Below are 21783 nucleotides of genomic sequence, written 5' to 3' on the forward strand. Positions count from 1 at the left end.
AGGTGGGAATGACATGGTAGCATTAGCGCCCTGTTCATTTAAAGGCACAGTGACAGAGAAAGAGGAAGAGAGGGGGAAGAGATCTTCCATCTGCTGGGTCACTGCCCAAATGGCCGCAACAGTCAGGGCTGGGCCAGGAACTCCACCCGCCTCTGCCATGAGGATGGTAAGGACTCGAGTATGTGGGCCACCACGTGCTCCTCCCCACGGTGCGAATAGCAGGGAGCTGGGTAGAAAGTGGAGCAGCCCGGAGCTGAATCAGTGCTCTGATATGGGAGGAGGGCGTCCCAAGTGGCCACTTCACCTGCTGTGCCACAGGGCCGGCCCCAGCATCAGGGTTTTAAAAAGAGTTCACTGGAGCCAGCCTGATGTAGTGGGTTAAGCCTTTGCTTCTGTTGCTGGCATGGGTATCAGGGCGCGTTCAAGTCCCAGCTGCTCCACTTCCAATCCAGCTTCCAGAAAGTGTGCTTGGGAAGGCAGTGGATGACGGCTCAGGGACGATGGTGGCCCCTGCACCCATCTGGGAGACTGGCATGGAGTTCCTGGTTTCAGCCTGGCTCACACTTGGCGGTCTGGGGAGTGAACCAGTGGATGGAATCCCTGTGTCTGTCTGTCTATCTCTCTCTCGCAATCTGGATCAGGGGCAGCAGAGGGCGGGGCTGTGTGCAGTGAGCTGTGCTGGGAATCACGTGGCTGCAGGGCTTCCAACCTGGACTTCCCACTTCCACACTGGGAGATCCTGGGCGAGGAACTTAACTTCTTCCTACATCACTTCTCCCATCTGCAAAATGGGATGATCACAGCACCTATATCGTAAGGATGCTGAGAGGGTTACGCGAGTTACGCAGGCCTGGCACACAGCCAGGGGAGGGCTGCCGTTGTCCGGGCCCTTTCTCTGCCCCTACGGCCCCCTGCCCCTGCCCCTGTGTCCAGCTCCATGCAGGCAGCCCTTACCTTGTGCAACCAGTGTAGGTTCATCTGCTGCCCCACAGCGATGTGACATAGTGCCAGGACCTGAGGGGGACCCAGAGGGTGATAGTCAGTCCCCCTCCAAAGCCTCCCCCATCTCTTCTCCCCACTGCTGCCCTGTACCCAGCACAGAGTGGAGCCAGCCTCCTCCTCCATGCAGGCTGCCCAACTGAACGCCTCAAATGCTTGGGGAGCTCCAGGTCCCAGGATTCTGAAAGACTTGAGCCCTGGCCCTCGGGGGCCCCAAACGGCATGGGGACCGGCCTGAGCGTCGGTGAGTGGAACGCTGTGGGGAGGGAGCCAAAGCCGAGGCTCCCAGGAAAGACTGTCCGCAGTGGCCCTGATGGCCAGGATGGCTCTGCTGGGTCACAGGAAGCGGTGGGCAACTGGCCAAAGCAAAAGGACCTCCCGACCCAGGTTTCCGAGTGCAGAAGCCCAAACAGCTCTCTTCAGACCAGCCCAGGCCAAGTCCCCTCCCACCTCAGGAGCAAGCCAGCCCTCCCTGAGACCACCCCACGTACCAGGAGGCCTGCGACGTACGTGAAGGCGGCGGCTGTAGTTACGAGGATGGGCACGGACCAGTCGCTCCAGTAGCCCATGCGGTTGTAGAGGTACCTGTGGGGAGAAGAGGCAGAGCTCAGACCTCCCCGGGCCACTGCCTGGCCCAGGAACCAGGATGGCCTCAGCCAGGCCCTGCCCAGGCATCAGTCATGCCTGCTCACGGCGACACCCAGGGACCAAGAAGCATAAACGAGAAAACCGCCTGGAACTCTGCTGCCCAGAGGATAGGTGACCAGGGCTGTAGGGAGCCCACTACTGGCCTGCTATACCCCCAGGCATACACCCCCCGCCCCTGCTGAGCACCTGGTGCTCCCATGTCCTCTGCCAAGGAGTCGCCCCTGGAGACTCTCCTGAGTCCCCCAGAAACTGGGTGGCAGCTGACGGGCTGCAGTCCCAGCCTCCCCAGCGGGCGGGCACCCCTCCTCTGTGGATCCTTCCAGCGAAGGCAGCACGTCTGAGCAGAGGGCAAGGCTCCGTGGACGACATGGTGCAGTGGGTCAGGCTCGGGTCCCTGTCCCAGATGTGTCTGCCTCTTGCTGTGTGACCTTAGGAAGACTACACGACTTAACTTCTCTGTGCCCGTCTCCCCAGGCCGTCAGTCTGTGTGTCTGGCACTAACTGGTCCTGTGGCCGGGACTCAATTCCCCCTTGTTCATGATGAGGGCCGACCCCATGAGTTTCCAGTCCAGCAGAACTGTCAGAGGTCTGCCACGAGCGCCAGCAGGGAGCGCCCCACTCACTCTCAATGGCGCCCGTGCCTCGGACGCCTGCGAAGATGAATAATTGACGTGTGGCATTTGATAAAGGCCAGAGGCCAGCCCTGGGACTCAGCCGGGGCGCCGGCTCATCTTTCCAGGGCGGGGGTGGGGCACATGTCCTTTGTCATACTCCTTGACCACAGGGCTCAGCCAGACACCCCCTGGCTCCAGGCACGGAGTCGCTGGGTCACCACCGAATCCCAGAACTGCGGCCACCAAGCCCAGAGGCCCAGGAGTCCCAGTTTCTCATGTCACAGCTGCCTCCGGCTGCAGAGGCAGTCTCCCGGGCAGCAGCCCTCATGCTGGGGGGCACTCTGAGCCCCCTCATGTCCACCATCTCATTTTGTCCTCAGGGAGACCCGACAAGGTCAGAGCTCCCGCATCTTACAGAGGAAGACAGACAGCCACAGGGGCCTGCTGCTGGCCGCACTGACCGGTGCTTCCGAGCCAAAGCCCTGGGTGCGGGGTGAGGAGGGGGCTTCCCAGCCCCAGCTCTGCCTGCAGCTGGCTGTGTGACCTCGGGCCTCAGTTTCCTTCCCTGTCACGGGGCTTCCCTCTTCCTACTGTTCTATAGAAGGCAGGCGGCGGGAAGAAGCAGGTGTCTCTCCTGTGCCTCGGGACCCGCCTCAGGCAGTCCTGCCCCAGGCCCTGAGCAGCCCGCAGGGGACCCTGCCCCACAGCTGCCACACCTGCCAGCCCTGCCCAGGGCCCAGCTGGGGGAGCTGGGAGGCCTGGGTCTGGAGCTGCCTCCTCTGCTGATGCCTGGGTCTCTGGGACTCGGGGTGCTTGTGGACAGAAGGGGCGAGCCCCAGGCTGAGGCCGCCCCATCTCACGTGCTCCCCTCCAGGACTTGGCTCTGGGAAGGAGCGCCCTGCCTCTCCCACACTGGCCTCATCTCCTGTCAGTGTCACCTGTCAGTGTCGCCATGCACACACCAAGGGGCCACCTGGGCCACCAAAGGAAGCACCGAGGGGGTCCCTTCCCAGCCAGCCTTTAAGGCCAAGGCTCCACGTTGCCTCTTCCAGGAAGTCCTCCGAGCCCTCAGTGGGGACCCAGTCAGGGCACAGATCTCTATTCTGTTCTTCGTTTCCCTGCCAGCCTGTGATGCCCCTCCCTGCCTGCACCCGCAGTCTCACGCCAGCCTCCAAAGTCCTGGAGGGTAGGATGGAGGCAGAGGGCCACGTGGCGAGCAGGTAGCGGAGTCCCGGGGAGACAGGCTCCAACCTGAAGCCCCAGGCCCTGGCCCCAGCCCCCCAGACACAGGGCCCCTCCCACACTCACCAGTTGAACTCGTCATAGTCGTTACGGACTTCCCACCAGAAGTAGAGCCAGGTGAGTGTGAGGCCGAAGGTGAAGGTGAGGAGCAGGAACCACAGGCGCTCCCACTGGAGGGGGAGGGAGAGAACGAGGAGAGGGTCAGGTGGGCCCGGGCCACCCCCTCCAGTCGCCTCCCACAGCAGGTCCCCTCCTGTCTTCCTTGGCCAAACCTGCTGGGTGGGATTCCTGCCCCTCTGGCACTGGTGGGAAACCAAAGCTCACTGGGGAAGTGGCCTGGCCAGCATTAGAGACCCCAAAGTCACACAGAATAGGGAGCTGGGAGCTGGGCGCACTCTGCTGGAGCCCGAGGCCCCCCAGGCTCCCAGCGGCCCCTGAGGCAGAGTTCACTTCCACCCTAAGCTCTGTCCTGGCTCCTCAGCCCTCACTTGTTCCACCCTCCCGCCTGCCCGCATAGCAGGTGCCATTCTCCCCACCCCCACCGCCGATATAGATGCCAAGTTAGCAGAGGATTCAGGAGCAGCTGCCCAGTCCTAGGACCGGAAGAAGCGCCAGGTTCTGCTCCCACCAGGGGATACCTGACCTCAGGGCCAGGCCAGGTCACGCCCTCCGTGTCCAGCTAGGGCGGGAGGGACGCTGTCCCCACTGCTGCGGCTCCATGAGCGCTTCCGCCTGAGCCCTCCCGTGTGAATCCCCTTATCTCAGAAGCACAGCGCCACATCCTGCATCCTGGGAAAGTGCTGAGGTCATCAGAACAGATCAACAGCCTTGGGGGGAGGCCCGTGTGTGCAGAGAATCAGGACCACTCTGTCCTGAACGCCTGCCGGAAGGTCGGCCCCCACTCTGCCACAGAGCAGAGCTCCCACTGCCCAGCTGGGCTAAGGGCTAACCCGTCCCAGGTCAACCTCCTCATGGCTCCTCACTGCCTAGCCAAGCAGCAAGGCCCCCCCGCGCAGCTGTGGCCCCCTGTTCTCTCCAGCTCCATTCTCCCTCCCCCAGCTCCACCCACCTGCAAGGGCCACCGCCAATATTCCCGTTCATCTTTGTCAAATGTCACCTCCCCAGGGAAGCCTTTCTGGATTTCACCTGCCACCCTCGTGCCCTCCTCTGAGCCGTGCAGTAGCCGTGTCCCCATCATTAAACTCATACTCTGTGCACTGCGACCTAGTCACGCGACTGTGCCCCCCCAAACCAGAGTGAGTTCCTAAGGGAGGACACTGGGCTGGCCTCCCATCCACGGTGTGCAATGCCAGCTAGCAGGGGCGAGTGGGAAGAGGAGGAAGCCTCCCACTGCCCAGAACACCTCCATCCCACAGCACAGGGCTTAGAGGGGTGTCTGGAGCCAGACGGCCGGGAACTCCACACCCCAGCCTGCCACACACAAGCTGTACTGCCCAGGCGGGGTCCTCGCCTGGAACTGAACATGGGAGTAGCGCCGACGGCGCCTGTGTTGCGGTGCAGGGGTAGGGCTGCCACTTGGGACGTCCGCATCTGATACTGGAGTGATTGGGATGGAGTCCTGCTTCCTCTTCCCATCCACCCCTGCTGGTGCACACCTTGGGAGGCAGCAGCCCAAGTACTTGGCTTCCTGCTACCCATGCGGGAGAGCAGCATGGAGTTCTAGACTTCTGGCTTCTGCCTGGCCCAGCCGGCTGTGGTGGGCATGTGGGGTGTAAACCAGCAGATGGAAGTGCTCTCTCTCCCACCCCCACCCCTCTCTCTCTCCCCCTCTGACTCTGCCTTTCAAATAAACAAATACAACAAATCTTTAACAAAACACATCAGCACTTGCACCACACCGTAGCTGTGAGGATTCAATGAGATAAAGCAGGTGGGCAGAACCAGGCCTGGCCAGCAGCAGGTGCACCATCTGCCCCTCTCCAGCACATGGGCAGTGGTCTGAGCGCCTCTCCTGCCCAGGAGGGACACTGGGTGCAGGCGACCTGTGCTTGGGGCAGCAGCTGTCACCACTCACAGTCAGGTGCAGAGCCAGGCTGCCTTACTTAGCCCCACTCCACACACACACACAGAAAGGCAAGGAAATGTGGTCCTCCCAGCAGCAGTGGATAGGGGCTGGGGGCTGGCTGCTTGGCCCGCCTGGACACCGACTGGCAGGGCCCCAAGTCCAGGGGTGGAGGAACCCTGATTAGGAGCAAGGTGGGCTGTGTGCCTTCCTGGGGAGCCAGCAGCCAGAGAACAGTCAGGCACATCTTGGGGTGCAGCTAGGCCAAGGCGGGCTCGCACTGCCACATCAGAGCCCACACCCTCACCCCAACATCTCGCCCTCGCCAGCCAGCACCCCGGGTCCAGTCCTTCTAGAAGACCCTCTCTCTGCCCTGTGTTCTCCTTTGCTCCTTGCAGTACCTGCTTCCTGCAGGGCGCCGCTGGTGGGTCATAGGCCACCTTGGACACCTGGGTCTCCCACAGGGTGGGCCATGTGTCCAGTCTGACTGCCCTCTGGTCACGTCATACCCTGGCCGGAGAATCTTTCTGGCCAGACGCCAGAGCACGCACGCCCCGCCCCATCCTCTGCCCCTGGAGCCATCACACCCGCACTCTGCCAGGCACTGAATTTCCCGTCCTGCCCCAAGCAAGCTCTTTCTTTTCTTTCTTTCTTTCTTTCTTTCTTTCTTTTTTTTTTTTTTTGACAGGCAGAGTGGACAGTGAGAGAGAGAGACAGAGAGAAAGATCTTCCTTTTGCCGTTGGTTCACCCTCCAATAGCCGCTGCGGCCGGCGCACCGCGCTGATCCGAAGGCAGGAACCAGGTGCTTCTCCTGGTCTCCCATAGGGTGCAGGGCCCAAGCACTTGGGCCATCCTCCACTGCACTCCCTAGCCACAGCAGAGAGCTGGCCTGGAAGAGGGGCAACCGGGACAGAATCCGGCACCCTGACCGGGACTAGAACCCCGTGTGCCGGCGCCGCTAGGTGGAGGATTAGCCTATTGAGCCATGGCGCCGGCCCCAAGCAAGCTCTTTCAAGCCACACCCCCACTGGCAAAGCAGCCCTTCACCCTGCAGCCTCTGTGTTGGCGGACGCCTGCCCCTCAGCGCCCCCTCAGCCCTGGCACCCATCTCGGTCACCGCAGACCCCACAGTTCTGCAGCTGTCCCTCTCTCTGTGGCTCCCCTCTCCGCAGTCAGCGCTGAGGAGGACTTGATAAGGAAATGCAAGAGGAGGACCCCTCCTCCCTGCTGCGGGTTAGCAGGCCCACCCAGGAGAGAGCTCCCTGAGGGCCGAGCACCCCCGCCCCACCCAGGAGCCCTGGGTCTCCCGTGCATGGGCCAGTGGGGCTGGTGGCCATCTGCCTACCTCCACAGGTCCCCAGGGGCCTGCGATTTGAGAGGGTAGGGAACCTGCTGTGACAGGTGTGATGCAGGACCAGGGCAGCACTGACAGGGACCAAGGGAGAATGAACACTGAACCCTGGAGCCAGGCCCTGGGGGTGGGGCGTGAGCAGCCAGGTGTCGGCTGGGCCTAAACCACAGGGATCTCGGGGTCCAACTACCTGGCCCCGGGCATGGGTTGGGGCTGGGGGGCCCCAGGGATAGGGGCCCCAGGGATAAGAGCCCCGTGGGCTAGTAGTCTGATGGGGGTGGGAAGAGGCCCCAACTGCAGGGGCAGGAGCCTGTGGGGTCACTCGAAAACAATCAGAGGAAAAACCTGAATGGCAGGGGCTGGAAGCTGGGGGAAGGGGAGTTGGCAGAGGAAGTGGCCTGTGGAGCCGGCCAGGCTGATAAAGAGGCCCCAGATGGTGCCCAGGCCCAGTGCAGAGAGAGAGGCAGGTGCCCCCACCCCCACCCCGTCCGCTGTCCCCGCCAAGACCACGCCGAAAGGGATCAGGGATGAGACCCTCGGGCCTGCCCTCCTGTCTCTCTCACTTAGGGTCTTTGTCCCCATTATACAGAGGCTAGAGAAGGGCCACCCCGCACCCAGCAGGCCAAGCCCTGCCCCACATGAGGAAGCCCCTCCCACAGTGGGTCCCGGGTTGCAGCTGGGTGCAGAGCTGGGGGAGGTGCCTGGCTGCCTGGGCGAGTGCAGGTGAGTCAGCAGGGTCCCAAGGAGCAGAGTGGGGACGGGATTGAGCCCCAGGGTCCTTCCCAGGGTCTGCCACCCCAGTGGCACAGGCCCAGTCTGGGTCTCTCTTCTCTCTCCCTGGGGCCGGGGCCAGGCCCAGGCCGGGCCTCCCACTCCTTCAGGAAGCCTCCCTCCCTTGCAGGCCCCCACAGGTTCTTCCCACCGACCCCGGCGCCCATCAACACTGCAGGGAAGGCAAGGGCATGGGCCCTGCACACCTGGCTCTGCCCTTTGGTCCTCGGAGCCTTGGTTTGCACACCTGTGAAATGGGCATAATAACCCCTGATAATGACTCCATAATACATGAGCAGATAAACATCAGGTAGCATGCAGTAGGGCTAGCATAAAGCACGGTTTGCTGAGCCGTGGACTCTGCCAAGGTGGGGATGGCTGGGGCATCTCTGCCTCCCCTGGGCCAGCATCACGCTGGGACCTGGGGGTGGTTCTTAGATACAGAGTGAGGAACAGAAGGAAAAACTGGGAGACTGTGGGAGGCCTTGTGACCTGTGGCTGGGGCCATCGTCCAAGCCCCACACCTGTCCTGAGGCTCCCCCTCGGGGGTGCCTGTGAACCAGAGGAAGGAGCTCCCAGGATACCCAGGCCTCCTTCCTGTCAGAACCCTGGCAGCTGCTGGGGGCCAGACTGAGGCTGGGTGAGGCTGGGGTCAGGCAGTCCCTGGGCTCGCCCAGGCCCCAGCAGGAGTGTGCAGGAGGCTGCCTGGACAAGGGCCAGACAGGAAGAGAGCGGCCAGGGAGAGGCATGGGCCCGAGGCCCCAGCCCTGCTCCTAGGGCACAGAGGCCTAGCTCTGGGGGCTGCGTGCATTCAGCCCCACAGCCCTACCCCTCCCCACCTCTGGGAAGATGAGACCCTGCATGCAGACCCCTCAGGGTGTGTCAGGCCCCTCCTCACCCTCTGCATGCACGTGGGAGGGGGCATATGAGTGAGTAGTGGGCTCGGACGGTCACGGAGCAGGCTGCAGGGGCGGGGACGGCCCTGCTGCCGCCATCTGCCCTGCCCTGCAGGCCCAGGCCAGAAAGCACACAGCTTCCCCTGCCACCACTGGGGACCCTGTGGGGTTGGGAGCAGCCCCCAGGACCCCCCAACAGGACTGGAGCCTGAACCTCACGGCCAGGACTCCCAGGTGGGAGCTGCCAGCCCACTCTGGAAGCCTCAGCGACATCCAGGCCCACTCCCGTCCCCCTGCCCCCCAGCCTGGTGCAGGGACCCCAACGGTGGGCACTGCCTGCTGTCTTTGGGACCAGCAGCCGGCGGGGAGCCTGGATCTGGCAGTGGAGCAGCACCGCCTGTGAATCCCAGATGGCCACTGCTGAGTGACAGTGACCTTGGGGAAGACATTGAAGCTCTGGGAGCCCCAGCTTCCTGCTCGTGACACAGGCCCGCAGACCAGGGCCCTCACATGCCAAGTGCCTGGCTGTGGCCGGGCAGGAGGAATCACTTCCCTTCCGCAGCCCCTCCCCGGGGCTGGAGCAGAGGTTGGCTTCCCCCACCGCCGCCCGGCCCGGCAGCCGGCTCACACAGACCTCACGGAGCAAGTCCCACGAAAGTGCATGAAAAACCGCAGGGTCAGGTGACCAGGGGCTGCTGGGAGAGGCTGAAAAGCTGGGTTTTAATCCCGGCCCTTGTGCCCACAGGCTGCTCGGCAGCGGGCTAGGCACCCAGCCCCTCACACCTCTGCTTCCTCCTCTGTTCACGGGGGTGACATCAGCCCGGCTCACGGGAGGCCTGCCAGGCCCTGGTGCGATCACAGATGCACACTACGTCGCCAAACCCACCTCGCTTCTGTAATTATCGCTCGGCGTCTGACAGCCCTTTAATTACGCGACGACAGCAAGCGAGACTCCCCCGCCCCCGGCTTCGCACCAAACTGTGCTTCTGCTGCTGAGGGCTGCCAGCCCGATCGCCCGGCCCCTGCCCGTAGTGAGCGCCGCCGTCAGCCCCACGCTCAGGTCAGGCCTGGCCCTGAGGCCGGCCCAGCGGGAAAGCGGCTCAGGAATCCAGCCACCCGTGACCCTCCAAGCAGGCTCTTCAGGACACTAGGGGACGGGGTTCTCCATTTCCTGGCCTCATCGAGTCCATCCCCTACCCCAGTGCTGCAAAGCAGGTGGCATCGAGGAAATTGAGGCAGAGTGGCGTGGTAACTGGCAGAATTCACACCTAAATCTGGGGCCTCCAGCGTCCCCTGCTGTCTGAAGGTAACGAAAACGAAAAACACGCTGTGTGATTATCCTCGCCTGACCGCGGAGGAGCCAGGTTCAGAGGGGCGGGGCCTCATCTAGGGTCACACCGCCAGTCACCACGGCCCACCTCCTCCCCTAAGGTGCAAGGGAGAACTGCACTCAGAGTAGCAGGGCCTGAAGGTACAGACACAGGACCAGGACGGGAGGGTGCAACAGACATCTGGACCTCACGTGCTGAAAAGCATCCCCCTAATCCTGCGACACTCTACACCCCCAACCAACCCCAGGGCCGCCCCCCATGACCTCACTGCCGCCCTCTCCTGGTCACTCCACACCCATGCACAGAGCCCTTCTCTGGGCCTGGGGTCCCTTGAACAGGTGACTTCAGACCTGGGAGTGAGTGTGGGGGTGGTGCAGGCAGGGGCTGCCTAGGCGCTCGGAGTCCAGATCCCCGATACTGCCAGTTTCGGGGAGGGGGTGGCAGCCTGGAAGGCTTCCTGGAGGAGAAGACACTTGCAGCAAAGTGGAGGGAAAGGGCTCGCTGGGAACTGCCAACCAGGTGGCAGGGGTGGGGGAGGCCAGGGGACAAAGGTGCAGAGCCACAAAGCGAGGCGAGTTTCATTTTAGGGAATTGACTTCTCTTCCTGTGGGCTTATAAAAGCTTTCTCTGCACACCCTTCACGCGTTCTAATTTCACGTAGTCACAGCCACACCTCTCCTCCACAGGCCACGTTTGAGGAAGGAGGCCCAAAAGCAGGGACATGAGCCACATTCTGCACTGGGGACTTCTTAGCTTCGTCGGTTGCCCTGAAACCTGAGGTCCCCTCTCCCTCCGTAGCTGTCCGTGGGCGGCCGTGCGAGGACACAGCTTTGAAAACCTTGTCCCCAAAGCACGAAGACTCAACTTCCTTTGCTTTTACATCTTTCCGAGCCGTTTAAATTTTCTCGACAAACGTGTGCTTTCTAAATGGGAAAAAAAATTAAAAATAGGAAACGATGCATTTGATCCGTCTGGAATTTATTTTGGTGTGAAGTAAGAGGCAGGCATCTAATTTTACCCTCACCACATGGAAGCGTCAGCTGTCCCTAGGCCGGCTGTGATACTTGCACTAGCCCGGGGCCAGCTCAGCACACGGTTAGGTTCCCGCATGCACGTGCACTTGTTTTCAGCTCTCCTGGCTGTCCAGAGGCAGTCCTTCAGCTCGGTGCTGCTCCAGGGCCTGCCCTCTGGGCCTGAGGGCCAGGGCCCGAGGGGATGCAGAGGTTGGCGGGGAGAGAGGCAGGGGTGCCCCGCCTGCAGGCCACACCTCAGGCCTGCACCCCGCCAAGTTCCAAATGGGGGGAAGGTCTAGGAAAGGGCAGTGGAGAGGGAAGGGTGAGGGGAGCTCCAGCAGGGAGAGGTGGGCAGGCCCCGGCAGGATTACCCTGGCCCTGACCCAGGAGATTTGCGGGGGAGGGCAGCGTGGGGAGGCTTGCAGCAGGAGGCAGCCCTGGGGCCCCTAGCGGAGAGGGATTAGAATCCCCGCCCCCAGCCAGCTCCTGCCAGCCTGAGAGGCTGGAGTGATGTTGCAGGGCTGCAGGGGCAGTGAGGGTGGCTGCTGGGGTGCAGCCCCGGTGCCTCATTAGGCACAAGGAGAAAGTCAGGCATCCTGGAAGCTCCCTGTTGCTCCCCGCCCAACCCTGGGGTGCATCCACCCCCAGGGACACAGAGAAGGGCTGAGGGACCTGCAGATGGCCACGGCCAGGTGGGGCTGCACAGCCCCCTGGGGGATGCCCCATCCCCTCTCCCTGCATTTGTGGAGTATCCTCCAAGAGTACCAAGCCACTCTCCGGGCAGGGTGGTGTGGCCCCGACAGGTGCCCTCCACGCTGTCCTGAGAGGCACGAGGCAGGATTCAGGGGGCGCAGTGGCTTCATTGCCCGAGAAAAACCACAGCCGGCCGGGGCTCCGCGGGGCTCTGCGGGCCTCCGCTCTCCTGCGGATTGGATGAGATCATCTCCTGCTTTCCTGTCCTCATGGCAACCCTACGAGAGGTGTTTTCATCTCCATGCTTGAAATGGGACAAACAGCTCAGAGCGCTCCTCTCCTGCAAGGCCCCCCAGAGGAGAACACCTGCAAGTCCCGGAGCTCGGGGCAGGGGTCCCCTGCTGTGGCAGGAAGTACCCCCATCTGCAGCCATGGGGCAAGGGGAGCCTCAGGAGGGCCAGTCGCAGCTCCCTGTACCCCACAAGCAAGCAGCGGCTCAGAAGGCTCGGGCCTGGCCTGAGGCCACACCCCCAGGCACAGAGCCAGGCTGGGCAGGGTTGCCTCGCTGTGTCTGGCTGGAGCCAAACACACCCTGGAGCCCATTTCAGAAAGGCTGCTTCACCCAGGAAGCACACCGTGATTCCCAGTGGGGCTCCATTTGCCCTGCCCTATAAACCCAGATGGTTAACAGAGGTGGAGCACCGGCTGGAAACTCCCCGCCTGCCTCCTGCAGAGCCCATTCCCAGCTCCAGCAGCTGAGTCGGCACCTTCCCCAGCAACCACAACCAGGGGCCCAGGCAGCAGCGCCAAGAACGCAGCACGCACCAGTCCATACATTTGTGCCACCTTCTCCAGCCCCCCGAACACCCCATAGCTCGGCAGGGGTCCTGCCCCCAACCGTGGGCAGCAGGCAGGCACATTCTCCAGGTGGCTCCTCGCTCGCTGTCACATGCATCACTCGGTTATCCCCCACATCGTGCCCGCGGCAACCCTTGCCCGCCACCTGAGGACCTCTAGGCCAGGCCCCTGAGGTCCTGCAGCCCGGGCCCTGCCCTCAGCACTTTCGAGTCCAGTGGGAGATGCAGAACATCGTGATCTGGGGCGGGGGGCTAGCCCAGACCCAGGGTGGGCGGGAGGCCTAGGGAGAGGGCAAAGGAGCAAGAGCGGATGTTGGGGGCATTTGCAATGTCTTACCAGAGGCAGAGAGGAGAGAGTGAGTGTGTGTTCCAGGCAGAGGAATGGCAGGAGCAGAGGCAAGGAGCCGTGAAGGGCAAGGTTATTTGGGAAGGGTCAGCAGCTTGCGAGCTGGCATGGAGGGGATGGGTCTCCTGACAGCAGGTGTCTTCCTGCCCTGGTCCATCACAGCCCATGATAGTAGGGAGGCGACTGGAGTGGGGAAGACTTTCACCCCCACCCCCACCTGTGCCATTCCCAGCTCCTGTCACCCCTCCTGCAGCACGGCATGGCTTCCCATTTCCAAGGATGCCCCCTGTCCACGTGGCTGGAATCAGGGATGGTGGCCTCGTCCTCAGAGGCTCCCTCAGCCCCCACCACAGCCCGTGTGCTGACTACACAGTCTAGGCATCTGTGGACCCCTCGGTTCCCCGCCATCTACCCACAGGGGTCCTTGTGCAGCCCAGGATGAAGTCCAGGCTCCTGGGCACAGCCTTGTGGGGCCGCGCCCTGTGCCCCCTGCCCCTCTGCACGCCTGGGCCACGCGGGGCTGAGCGACTTTCGGTTCCCAAGCATAGGGCGCACTGTGCAGAGTTCCCCTTGCCTGAAACATTTCCCTGCTGTGGTGAGACGGGGTTCACCCTCCCAGAGCCAGCTCAGACACGCTTGCCCTGCCGCTGGCGTCCCTGGGCCCTGGGTGGTCTGGCTGCGTCAGTTCCCGTCTGCCCCCCGATCCTGGGAGCCCTTCGAGGCAGGGGAGAGCAGGTGTGAGGCCCGTGGCCCTGGCAAGGACTCAGAGCCGGCACTGGCTTGCCAAACGAAGCAATAACCCATGCTTCTGGGCCAAGACTGGTGTGCGGGGGACAGGGGAGAGGGCACAGGTCTGGGGCGGGGCAGGCAGTGCGGGCCTGAGGAACACACTGATGTCTTATTCTGTCAGGTGCAGGGCAGCCATTAAGATGATAACAGCCTTCCCAAGGCTGACTGCTGCAGAAATGCAGGGCAGCTGATTACCGCAGTCTGCCTCCCTGAGAATCTGGCTGGGAAGTTCCTCTGGAAGTCTGACTTACATCCCTCTGGCTTCAGGGTGCTGGCTTTGACATGGTCTTCAGTGGGGACGGCTCCTGTCCTACCAAGGCCTTTGTGGGCAGCATCAGAGTCATGAGTCACAGTCAACAACCAATCAATCAGCCCCAGTTATAAAAAGCTCTTCTCTGCCTGCCTCCTGCCGCAGGTTCCTCCCCTCCCATAGGCCGGGGCAGCAGAAGAGGTCCAGTCCCTGTCAGGGACCCAGCTTCCTGTGTCCTGGGGGAGGGGGCGGTGTGAGCAGAGGCCTGGAGGATTGGGGGGTGGGGAGCCTGTGGCTGGTGGGCAGGCAGGAGGCGGCCAGCTGGATGGAGAAGGAGACGGGCTCCTTCCCGTGCACCCCGGGCCCCTCAGCTCCACAGGGCGGTCCTAACCAGGCCGATGCTGAGGTTCCCAGCCCAGCACGCGGGGACGCTCCCTGGTGCTCCTGCTCCAGTGCCCTTCCTCCTCCACAGGGAGCTGCCTAAGCACTCCTCCCTGTCCAGGGCACACCCCCACCCCCCTTTCAACACACACATTCAGAGTGCACCTGCTCTCCCCTCCACCTCCTTCCTCCTGAGGCTTGTGCTGCAAATCTGACTCCCTGATTGATGGCCCCCAGCCTTGATTTCTCCTTCCATAAAATGGGCACACAATCCATCCTGGCCCATAGGGGTGTTTGAGCAATGAATGGGATGATGCATGTCAGCCATTGGCTCCTGGGTACCCCAGGTACTCAATGAATGCAGACTTTCCCCTTCACGTCCCAGCCCGAGGACAAGAAGGCAGCGTCTCTGTGACTCAGCCACCCGCCAGGTGCCCCGTGTCACAGATAAGGCCCAGAGAGGCCGGTGTCTGAGTCGGGAGAGGCAGGAGGGGGAAGGTGGTGGTGAGGAGAAGCCATATCCCCTCGCCTTGGCCGCTCCTCCGCCCCAAGCCCAGGCAGTGCTCCCCTCAGGCAGTGCTCCCCTCTCGGTCAGCAAAAACATCATGCAGCCCTACTGGGCACCGGCCCTGTCTGAGACACCAGCCCAGCTGTGGTGGCAGGTGGGGGCTGGGAGAGGACCTAAGAGAGAAAGGGTGAGGGCGGAACCCGGGAAGTGGGAGGAACGTGTCCTCGGCTGTGAGTCCCCGGGCACCTGAGCCAGGCTCGGCGCCGCTGCACAGCCCTCTCCCCACCAGCCAGCCTGCTTCCTGGCCTCTTGCTGCCCCTTCAGCCCAGGGCCCTTCCCTGGCGCTGCAGATCCGGGCATTTGCAGGCCTGGCACAGCCCCGGTTCCCAGCTCCCCACAGTTCCCGCTTCCTCCACCCCGGGCCCTGAGCTGCCACAGCCGACTATCAGTTCCTGGCCCCTGGCCCACAGTAGGCTGGCTGGGGCCCACCGAGGAGCACGAGATGTCCTGGGGGACATGCCTTCCTCCAGGGTCTGCCTGATGGCAAAGGGGCTTCTGGCTTGGGCCCTACACCCACCAGGGCCACATCTGGGCTCTGCCCCTGCCCCTCGCCCACGACCATCCCTGCCTTCTGTCTCCCCACTGGGAGCTGGTGGGCTTGTCCTGATGCCCAGTCCTGCTGGCGCCTCCCATCTTCCCCCTCCCCTCGCCCTCAGGTCTGAGGCCCCTGTTCCTGGACAAGGGCGCGCTGTCCCCTGCAGCTGACAGGTGGAGGAGCTGCTAGGTGGCCAGGCACCAGGGGAAGAGGCACCAGGCGAACGCTGGCTCACCTGACTCCAGCCCCAGGCCTGCCTGCTGTGGGGAGATCCCGCGCCCACGTCAAAGGAGAAGGTGCAGTCCCCAGAGGGCTTCTGGGAGCTGCTCTCTGCGGCCTTGGGCAGGCCCTGCCTCTCCCTGCTCCGGGTCTGGCCATGTTGCCTCCTCTGAGCTGGGCACAAGGATGAGCCTGGTGCCCCCCCCCCCAACCCTGACTCTGCTCCCCTGGGCCAGCACAGCCGGAGCCGGGCAGGCGGGCGGAAGCTTCCTCCACCTCCCCATCCCCCCCACCCAGCTCGGCCTCCGGGTGCTGGCTGAATGGGGAGGCCAGGGAGGCTGCCTCTTTGTTCAGACAAGCAGGAGGGAGGAGCAGGCCTTCAGCAGCAAAGCCCTCAGATAAACACCACAGAGGAGTTGGGTTCCTTCAGAGAAGAAACCAGATCCGCGCGCGGACAGCGCCCTGGGCACAGCCACCTCTGAACACTGAAGGAGGCTTTCTCATCCGGCTCAGCACCTCCTGCCAGATCCTGCAGGCCCAGGGCTCAGGTGACCGGCCCCGGGGGCCAGGCCACAGCCACGCCAGTGCCAGGCTCCAGGTCGGCGGGGCTCACTGGCGCAGCCTCTCCTGCACCACGCAGGCTGCCTGCCCGGCTGCGCGTGTGCACCATGGAGCAGCCTGTCCCCCGTGCTGGCAGAGGAGAGCCAGCAACAAGTGCCATCCCGACACGGAAAGCTCCCACCTTGCCCACCTGGTCAGGTAGATCCAGGAATTAATAACCATGGGCCCATTTCCCAGAGGGGTAAACAAACACGCAGAAGGGTGGTCTGCCCAGAGCCGCACAGGGGGCAGACAGAGCAGAGCCCCTCCCCCCTCCCCTGTCCCCCCTCGGATTGGTGGGGCCCCCTGGGTCCCTCTGACGGCCAGGCGGCTCACCGGCGTGGTGTCATCGTGGGAGCGCTGGTAGCGCTTCCAGCGGCAGCCGTAGATGCCCGTGAGGCAGGAGAGGCACAGCTGAGGCTCGTAGTACTGCAGGGGCTGGTGTCTCACCATGCTCGTGCCCGCGGCCCTGGCGCCGGGCCCTCAGGCGCCCATGGAGGCCCCCGCTGGTCCTGTGGGAGGAAGCACAGGGCTGTGAGGCCAGGGAAGGCAGACGGGTGAGGTCTGATACGGCCGAAGTCCTTGCCGCCTGGGCAGGACAGTCAGTCCCTGCTCTCGCTGACACCCAGGGATCAGACCCGTCCCCTGCCACCAGCCCTGCCCCTGCGGCCATCCCCAGCTCCTTGGCGGCCCCAACATCAGCCTAGCACGCTGCTGTTCCGGAATGCTCTCCCCTCTCCCTCTCCTCTGAGGCCGCCCCACACCCCACAGCTCCCTCCCCGGCCTCAGCTTCCTTCCCTCAATCCTACTCTCGATTTGCTTATTTTCTTTCTTGTCTGCCTACCCCACAATCATGTAAATTTCACGACCGCAAGGAGTTACCTCTGTCTGATTCTCTGTGTATCCCCAGGAATGAGAACACAGCCTAGTGCCCGGACTGTCCAGAGCACACCCTAAAATAAATGATCTTAAAAGCCGGAGTGACCGGGCACTTAAAATACACCAGGCGTCATGTGAACACTTTGCCTCCACTGTTCCAGCTCACAGCTTACCTGAAGTGTCAAGTGCTTCACCTAAACCCATTCAACTGTTGAACAAAACTGAGGTTCAGAGAGAGAAAGGCACAGTTCCTGGCTTGTGGTCACACAGCTGGGTGTGGCCATTCTGGAGCTCTGTTCCAGTGGCCCAAAGTGTTCACTGCTCCAGGCAAGAGGGCCCCAGGCCTGCCGGGAGGACACTGGCATCTTGAGGGTTGAAGTGCTGTCATCAGGAGCCAGCGCCCCAACCCTCCTTGGTGCCCCGGAGATACAGGAGGGGCTCAGCCCTGGGGCCAGTGTCGGTCAAGCATGTGCAGGTGGCAATGGACATGGGGCAGCTCCTGCCCTGGGCCAGGTGCTCTCTGACCCTCTGCACCCCTGGGAGACGTCACTCTGGCGGTGATGTCACCTCGCAGATGAGGACCTCAGGGCAGCTGAGTGACCTGTCAGAAGGTGCACGGCCTTGCGGAGCTGCAAGGACTCAGCCCCTGGCCTGTGGGCCTTCAAACTTGAAGTTCCCGTGTTCTGTCCTAAGCCCTAGTGACAACAGGGTCAGGACACAGTGGCCTCCCAGGGCCCTTCTGGGACAGCGATGGGTATGGCCAGGTGCTGCTCCAAGTGCTTTCTATACATTGACACAGAAGCCCCAGGAAGGACATGGTACCATTAAGTTCTTATTGAGATAGAATTCACATTAAAAGGTTTTGAAAGGCTGATGTGTGGCACAGCAGTTAAAGCTGCTGCTTGTGACACCCCCGTCTAATATCAGGTGCTGGTTCGAGTCCCAGCTGCTCTGCTTCCCACCCAGTTCTTTGCTACTGTGCCTGGGAAAGCGAGTGATGATGGCCCAAGTGCTTGGGCCCCTGCCACCCATGTGGGAGACCTGGACAAAGTTCTTGGCTCCTTAGCCCCGGCCATTGCAGGCATCTGGGGAGTGACCCAGTGGAAGGCAGCTCTCTTTCTCTCTGTGTCTCTACTTCTCTGTCACTCTGCCTTTCAAATAAATCTTTTAGAAACTTTGAGATAATTTATCCTTTTAAAACATGCTGTTTAGTATTTAGTATATTTAATTTCTTTAAGATTGATTTTAGTTATTTGAAAGGCAGTTACAGAGAGGGAAGGAGGGAGAAGCAGAGGGGAGGTGAGAGAGAGGGAGAAAGAAAGGGAGAGAGAGACCTTCCATTCGCTGGTTCACTCTCCAAATGGCTGCAGTGGTGTGGGCTGGGCCAGGCTGAAGCCAGAGCCTGGAACTCCATCAGGATCTCCCACATGGGTGGCAGGGACCCGAGTACTTGGGCTGTCTTCTGCTGTGTTCCGAGGTGCATTAGCAAGGGTAGAAGTGGAGCAGCTGGGACTTGATCCGGTGCCCATACAGGATGCCAGCAGCACAGGTGCTGACTTACCCCGCTGTGCCACAACGCCAGCCCCAGATACTTAACTTTTAGGATATTCCAAAAGTTGTCCTATTCTCACCTCTATATAACTCCAAAACACTTTCATCGTCCCAACAAAATCCCCAGAGCCATTAGCAGTCACTCCCCACTCACCCTCAGCCCCGAGCCCACTGTCTCTGGACTTGCCTGGCCTGCAGACTGCACAGAAATGAAACCACACCTTGTGTGTCTGGCTGCTCTCAGCTCGACCCCTCCAGCTCCTCCATGCTGTGCCACACATCAGGCCTCACTCCTTTCATTTTCATGCATTTATCTGAGAGATCAAGACAGAGAGCTCCTATCCATCTGTTCACTCCCCAAATGCCCACAACAGTTTAGGGCTGAAGTTGGGAACTCAACCCAGGTCTCCCACGTGGGTGGCAGGGACACAGACACTTGAGCCATCCCTGATGCCTGATCAGAGTGTGCTTAGCAGGAAGCTAAGGACTGGAAGCCACACACTTGGACATGGAGGTGGACGCCATAACTAGCAGCCAGGCTGCCTGTCCACCTCTGCACTCCTTTTCTTTCCTTTTTTTTTTTTTTTTTGTTTTTTTTTTTAAGATTTATTTATTTGAAAGGCAGAGTTAGAGGGAGAGAGAGAGAGAGTGAGCAAGAGAGGTCTTCCATTTGCTGGTTCATTCACCAAATGGCCGCAACAGCCAGAGCTGAGCACATCCAGAGCCAGGAGCCAGGAACTTCATCTGGGTCCCCCATGTGGGTGCAGGGGCTCAAGCACTTGGGCCATTCTCTGCTGCTTTCCCAGGTGCATTAGCAGGGAGCTGGATTGGAAGTGGAGTAGCTGGGACTTGACTGGTACCCATGTGGGATGCCAGCATTGCAGGCAGCAGCTTTACCCGCTACGCCACTGTGCCGACCCTCTGCGTTCCTTTTCAGGGCACAGGTGGAACACATTTTGCTTATCCACTCTTCAGCTGACAGGCATTTGAGTCATGCCCTCCGTCTGCTTGTTTAGGACTGATGCTGCTGTGAGGGAGTTGTTAAGTGAACTTCAGTTTTCATTTCTCTTGGGAATGCGGGTCACGTGGTAACGCTCATGCTGAACCTTCTGGGGGAACCACCCAACCAGGGTCTGCAGTGGCTGCGCCATTCTGCGCTCACTGGGTGTGACCGGGGTCACGCCCATTTCACAGAAGCACAGAAGGCTGGGCCACTGGCCAGAGGCCACACAGCGGAGCCAGACTTCACACCCAGGCACGGCAGCTCCAGGGGCCTCGCTTCAAACTCCAACCTGCAGTCCTGCCAAATCCCACCTGCTGCCAGCGTTCATGTATCTCCAAGCTAAGAACAGTTTTCCGAATGTTTCTGAATGGTTGGGGGACAAACTCCAAACATGGTTACCTTGTGATACACAAAAACTATAGGCAAGCCAGAACTCGGCATCCGTAAATCAAGTTTTGGATGCAGGCACACTCTTCACTTAGGGACCGTCTGTGACTGCTGTAACTACAGCCGCAGAGTGGAGCAGCTGCCACGGAGACCATATGGCCTGCACTGCCCACAACTTGTACCGCCTGGCCCCTAGGGGTGGGGGCCAGGGAACACGTGCAGACCCCTGCAGGCAGGGGCTCTCAGGCTCCTGGGGCCCTGGCCGGGCTGAGCCAGTACTGGGAGGGCTGCAGGCACCGACCATGGTGCAGGGTGCTTCCTGGAGGCAGTGCTGAGCTGAGGTCTGGAAGGTGAGCCTCCAGGGTGCTGCTAGGTGCCCAGGGGCTGCTCCAGAGGGGCACGGTGGGCCTCAGGCCCGCTCACCACTTCTGCCCCCAGGGCCACTCGGGGCCTTTGCCTGCCCACTGCGCCCCCACCCCCACCCCAATGCTAACCCCAGCATGGGGATTCCAGCCCCAAGGCTGAGGGAAAGGCGTGCTGGGGTTTGTTGGGAATACTGAACAGCAGCTCTGAGCCTCTTCATTGCTGGGAACTGCTGTAGCCTCAGCCCCAGCCCCCGCAGCTCCCAGAGTGCCCTGGGGACTCCTGAACCACCAGGGGGGCCCCCAGAACCAAGCTGGGTCAGGGGCCTGGGGGACGGCCATGGGGTGCAGGGTGGGGGCACTGCTGCCCTTGGCTTAGCTCCTGTGGGGCTAGGAAGGCTGGGTGAGGGCTGAGAGGGGCGTGTGTGTGTGTGTGTGTATGATGCTCTCAGCTTAACTGTACTCCAGACTCGAGGAGCTTCTGTGTATACTCCACGTATGCACCCCCCCATTCACAGCCTTCCAGAAGGGGTGGAGGGGCAGAGTCCACAGCCAGGGGGTGCGATCTCACCCTGTGCACGCTGTGCACCTGGCAGACAAGGGTCTGAACTCTGCCCCCTCCCCTCACTGACCCCGCCTGGGCCACCGACTTGCTCCGTGGCTGAGGCCTCTCAGGGCTCCTTCTGGCCCATCGCCTCTGAGACCGTGGAAGGGGTCAGGGCTTTGTGTTGCTTCTCAGGTGTTGAGCAGCCAGGCCCAGGAGAGCAGCGGGTGGCCACGCTGTGCAAGGAGCCTAGCCCAGGCTCCCCTTCCTTCCCCAGGACTCCCTGACCCTGGGACAGTCCCCACGTGCCTCAGCCCACCCCCTCCACCCACAGGTCCCACAACGGAGCGTCCCTACCAACCCTGGAATGGAAATCCCACTCCCCAGGTAGGAGAGCGGGAGGCAGAGCTGTGCCCCTGGCCCTCCCCAGGTGAATTTTCATCCTGCTCTTAACCGGAGGAGCATCTCAGGAGCCAGACCGCCTCTCCTCTGCACCTTCTCCTGGCTGGGCCACGTTGCCCATTGCCGCGGCTCCAGTTACCCGGTGCTGCCAGGGCGTCTCTGCCTCTGCTGGAGAAAGCTCCCGGCTGTCTCCAGGGGCGGTCACCCAAGCCCTGAGACACAGCTGGGCCACGCTGACCGCGACTGCTCCTAACGCCCCTCGAGGCCCCTCCCATACCACCCCTTGGGCCACTCATCTGGTCCAGGTCTCATCTCTTTCCTGTTTCCCTGCAGTCAGACCCCTCCAACCCCAGCTCTCACCTGCAGTCCACAGTGAGCTGCACAAGAGGCGAATGGCTCAGAGCCGGTTCCTATAGAACTTGCTGCCCCTCACCTGGTTAACACAGATGCTCCCTACTCGAGGCAGCCTGCCTGAGCCCAGGTTTGGTTCAAGGTCTCCCTGGCCTCCCAGAGCCCTCCATGCCCCCT

The 21783-nt window shown here is 61.9% G+C and overlaps 1 protein-coding gene across 5 annotated transcripts in view; it reads right to left on the bottom strand.

Annotated features, from left to right (window-relative positions):
* The window catches only part of GDPD5 (glycerophosphodiester phosphodiesterase domain containing 5), a 73823-nt gene that overhangs the window by 19382 nt on the left and 32658 nt on the right, over positions 1-21783 (bottom strand). For all 5 annotated transcript variants that reach the window (XM_051850926.3, XM_051850925.3, XM_051850919.3 and 2 more), the window contains 4 exons: positions 16464-16639; positions 3570-3673; positions 1491-1584; positions 955-1014 (listed from right to left, as the gene is read on the bottom strand). In XM_051850926.3, the coding sequence (XP_051706886.1) occupies positions 955-1014; positions 1491-1584; positions 3570-3673; positions 16464-16580 (375 nt within the window). In that variant the 5' untranslated portion in view covers positions 16581-16639. The remainder of the gene's footprint in view (positions 1-954; positions 1015-1490; positions 1585-3569; positions 3674-16463; positions 16640-21783) is intronic.

This window comes from Oryctolagus cuniculus, chromosome 1 (assembly GCF_051225735.1).
Source record: "Oryctolagus cuniculus isolate XC-2025 breed Fujian yellow rabbit chromosome 1, ASM5122573v1, whole genome shotgun sequence".
Lineage (NCBI taxonomy): Eukaryota > Metazoa > Chordata > Mammalia > Lagomorpha > Leporidae > Oryctolagus > Oryctolagus cuniculus.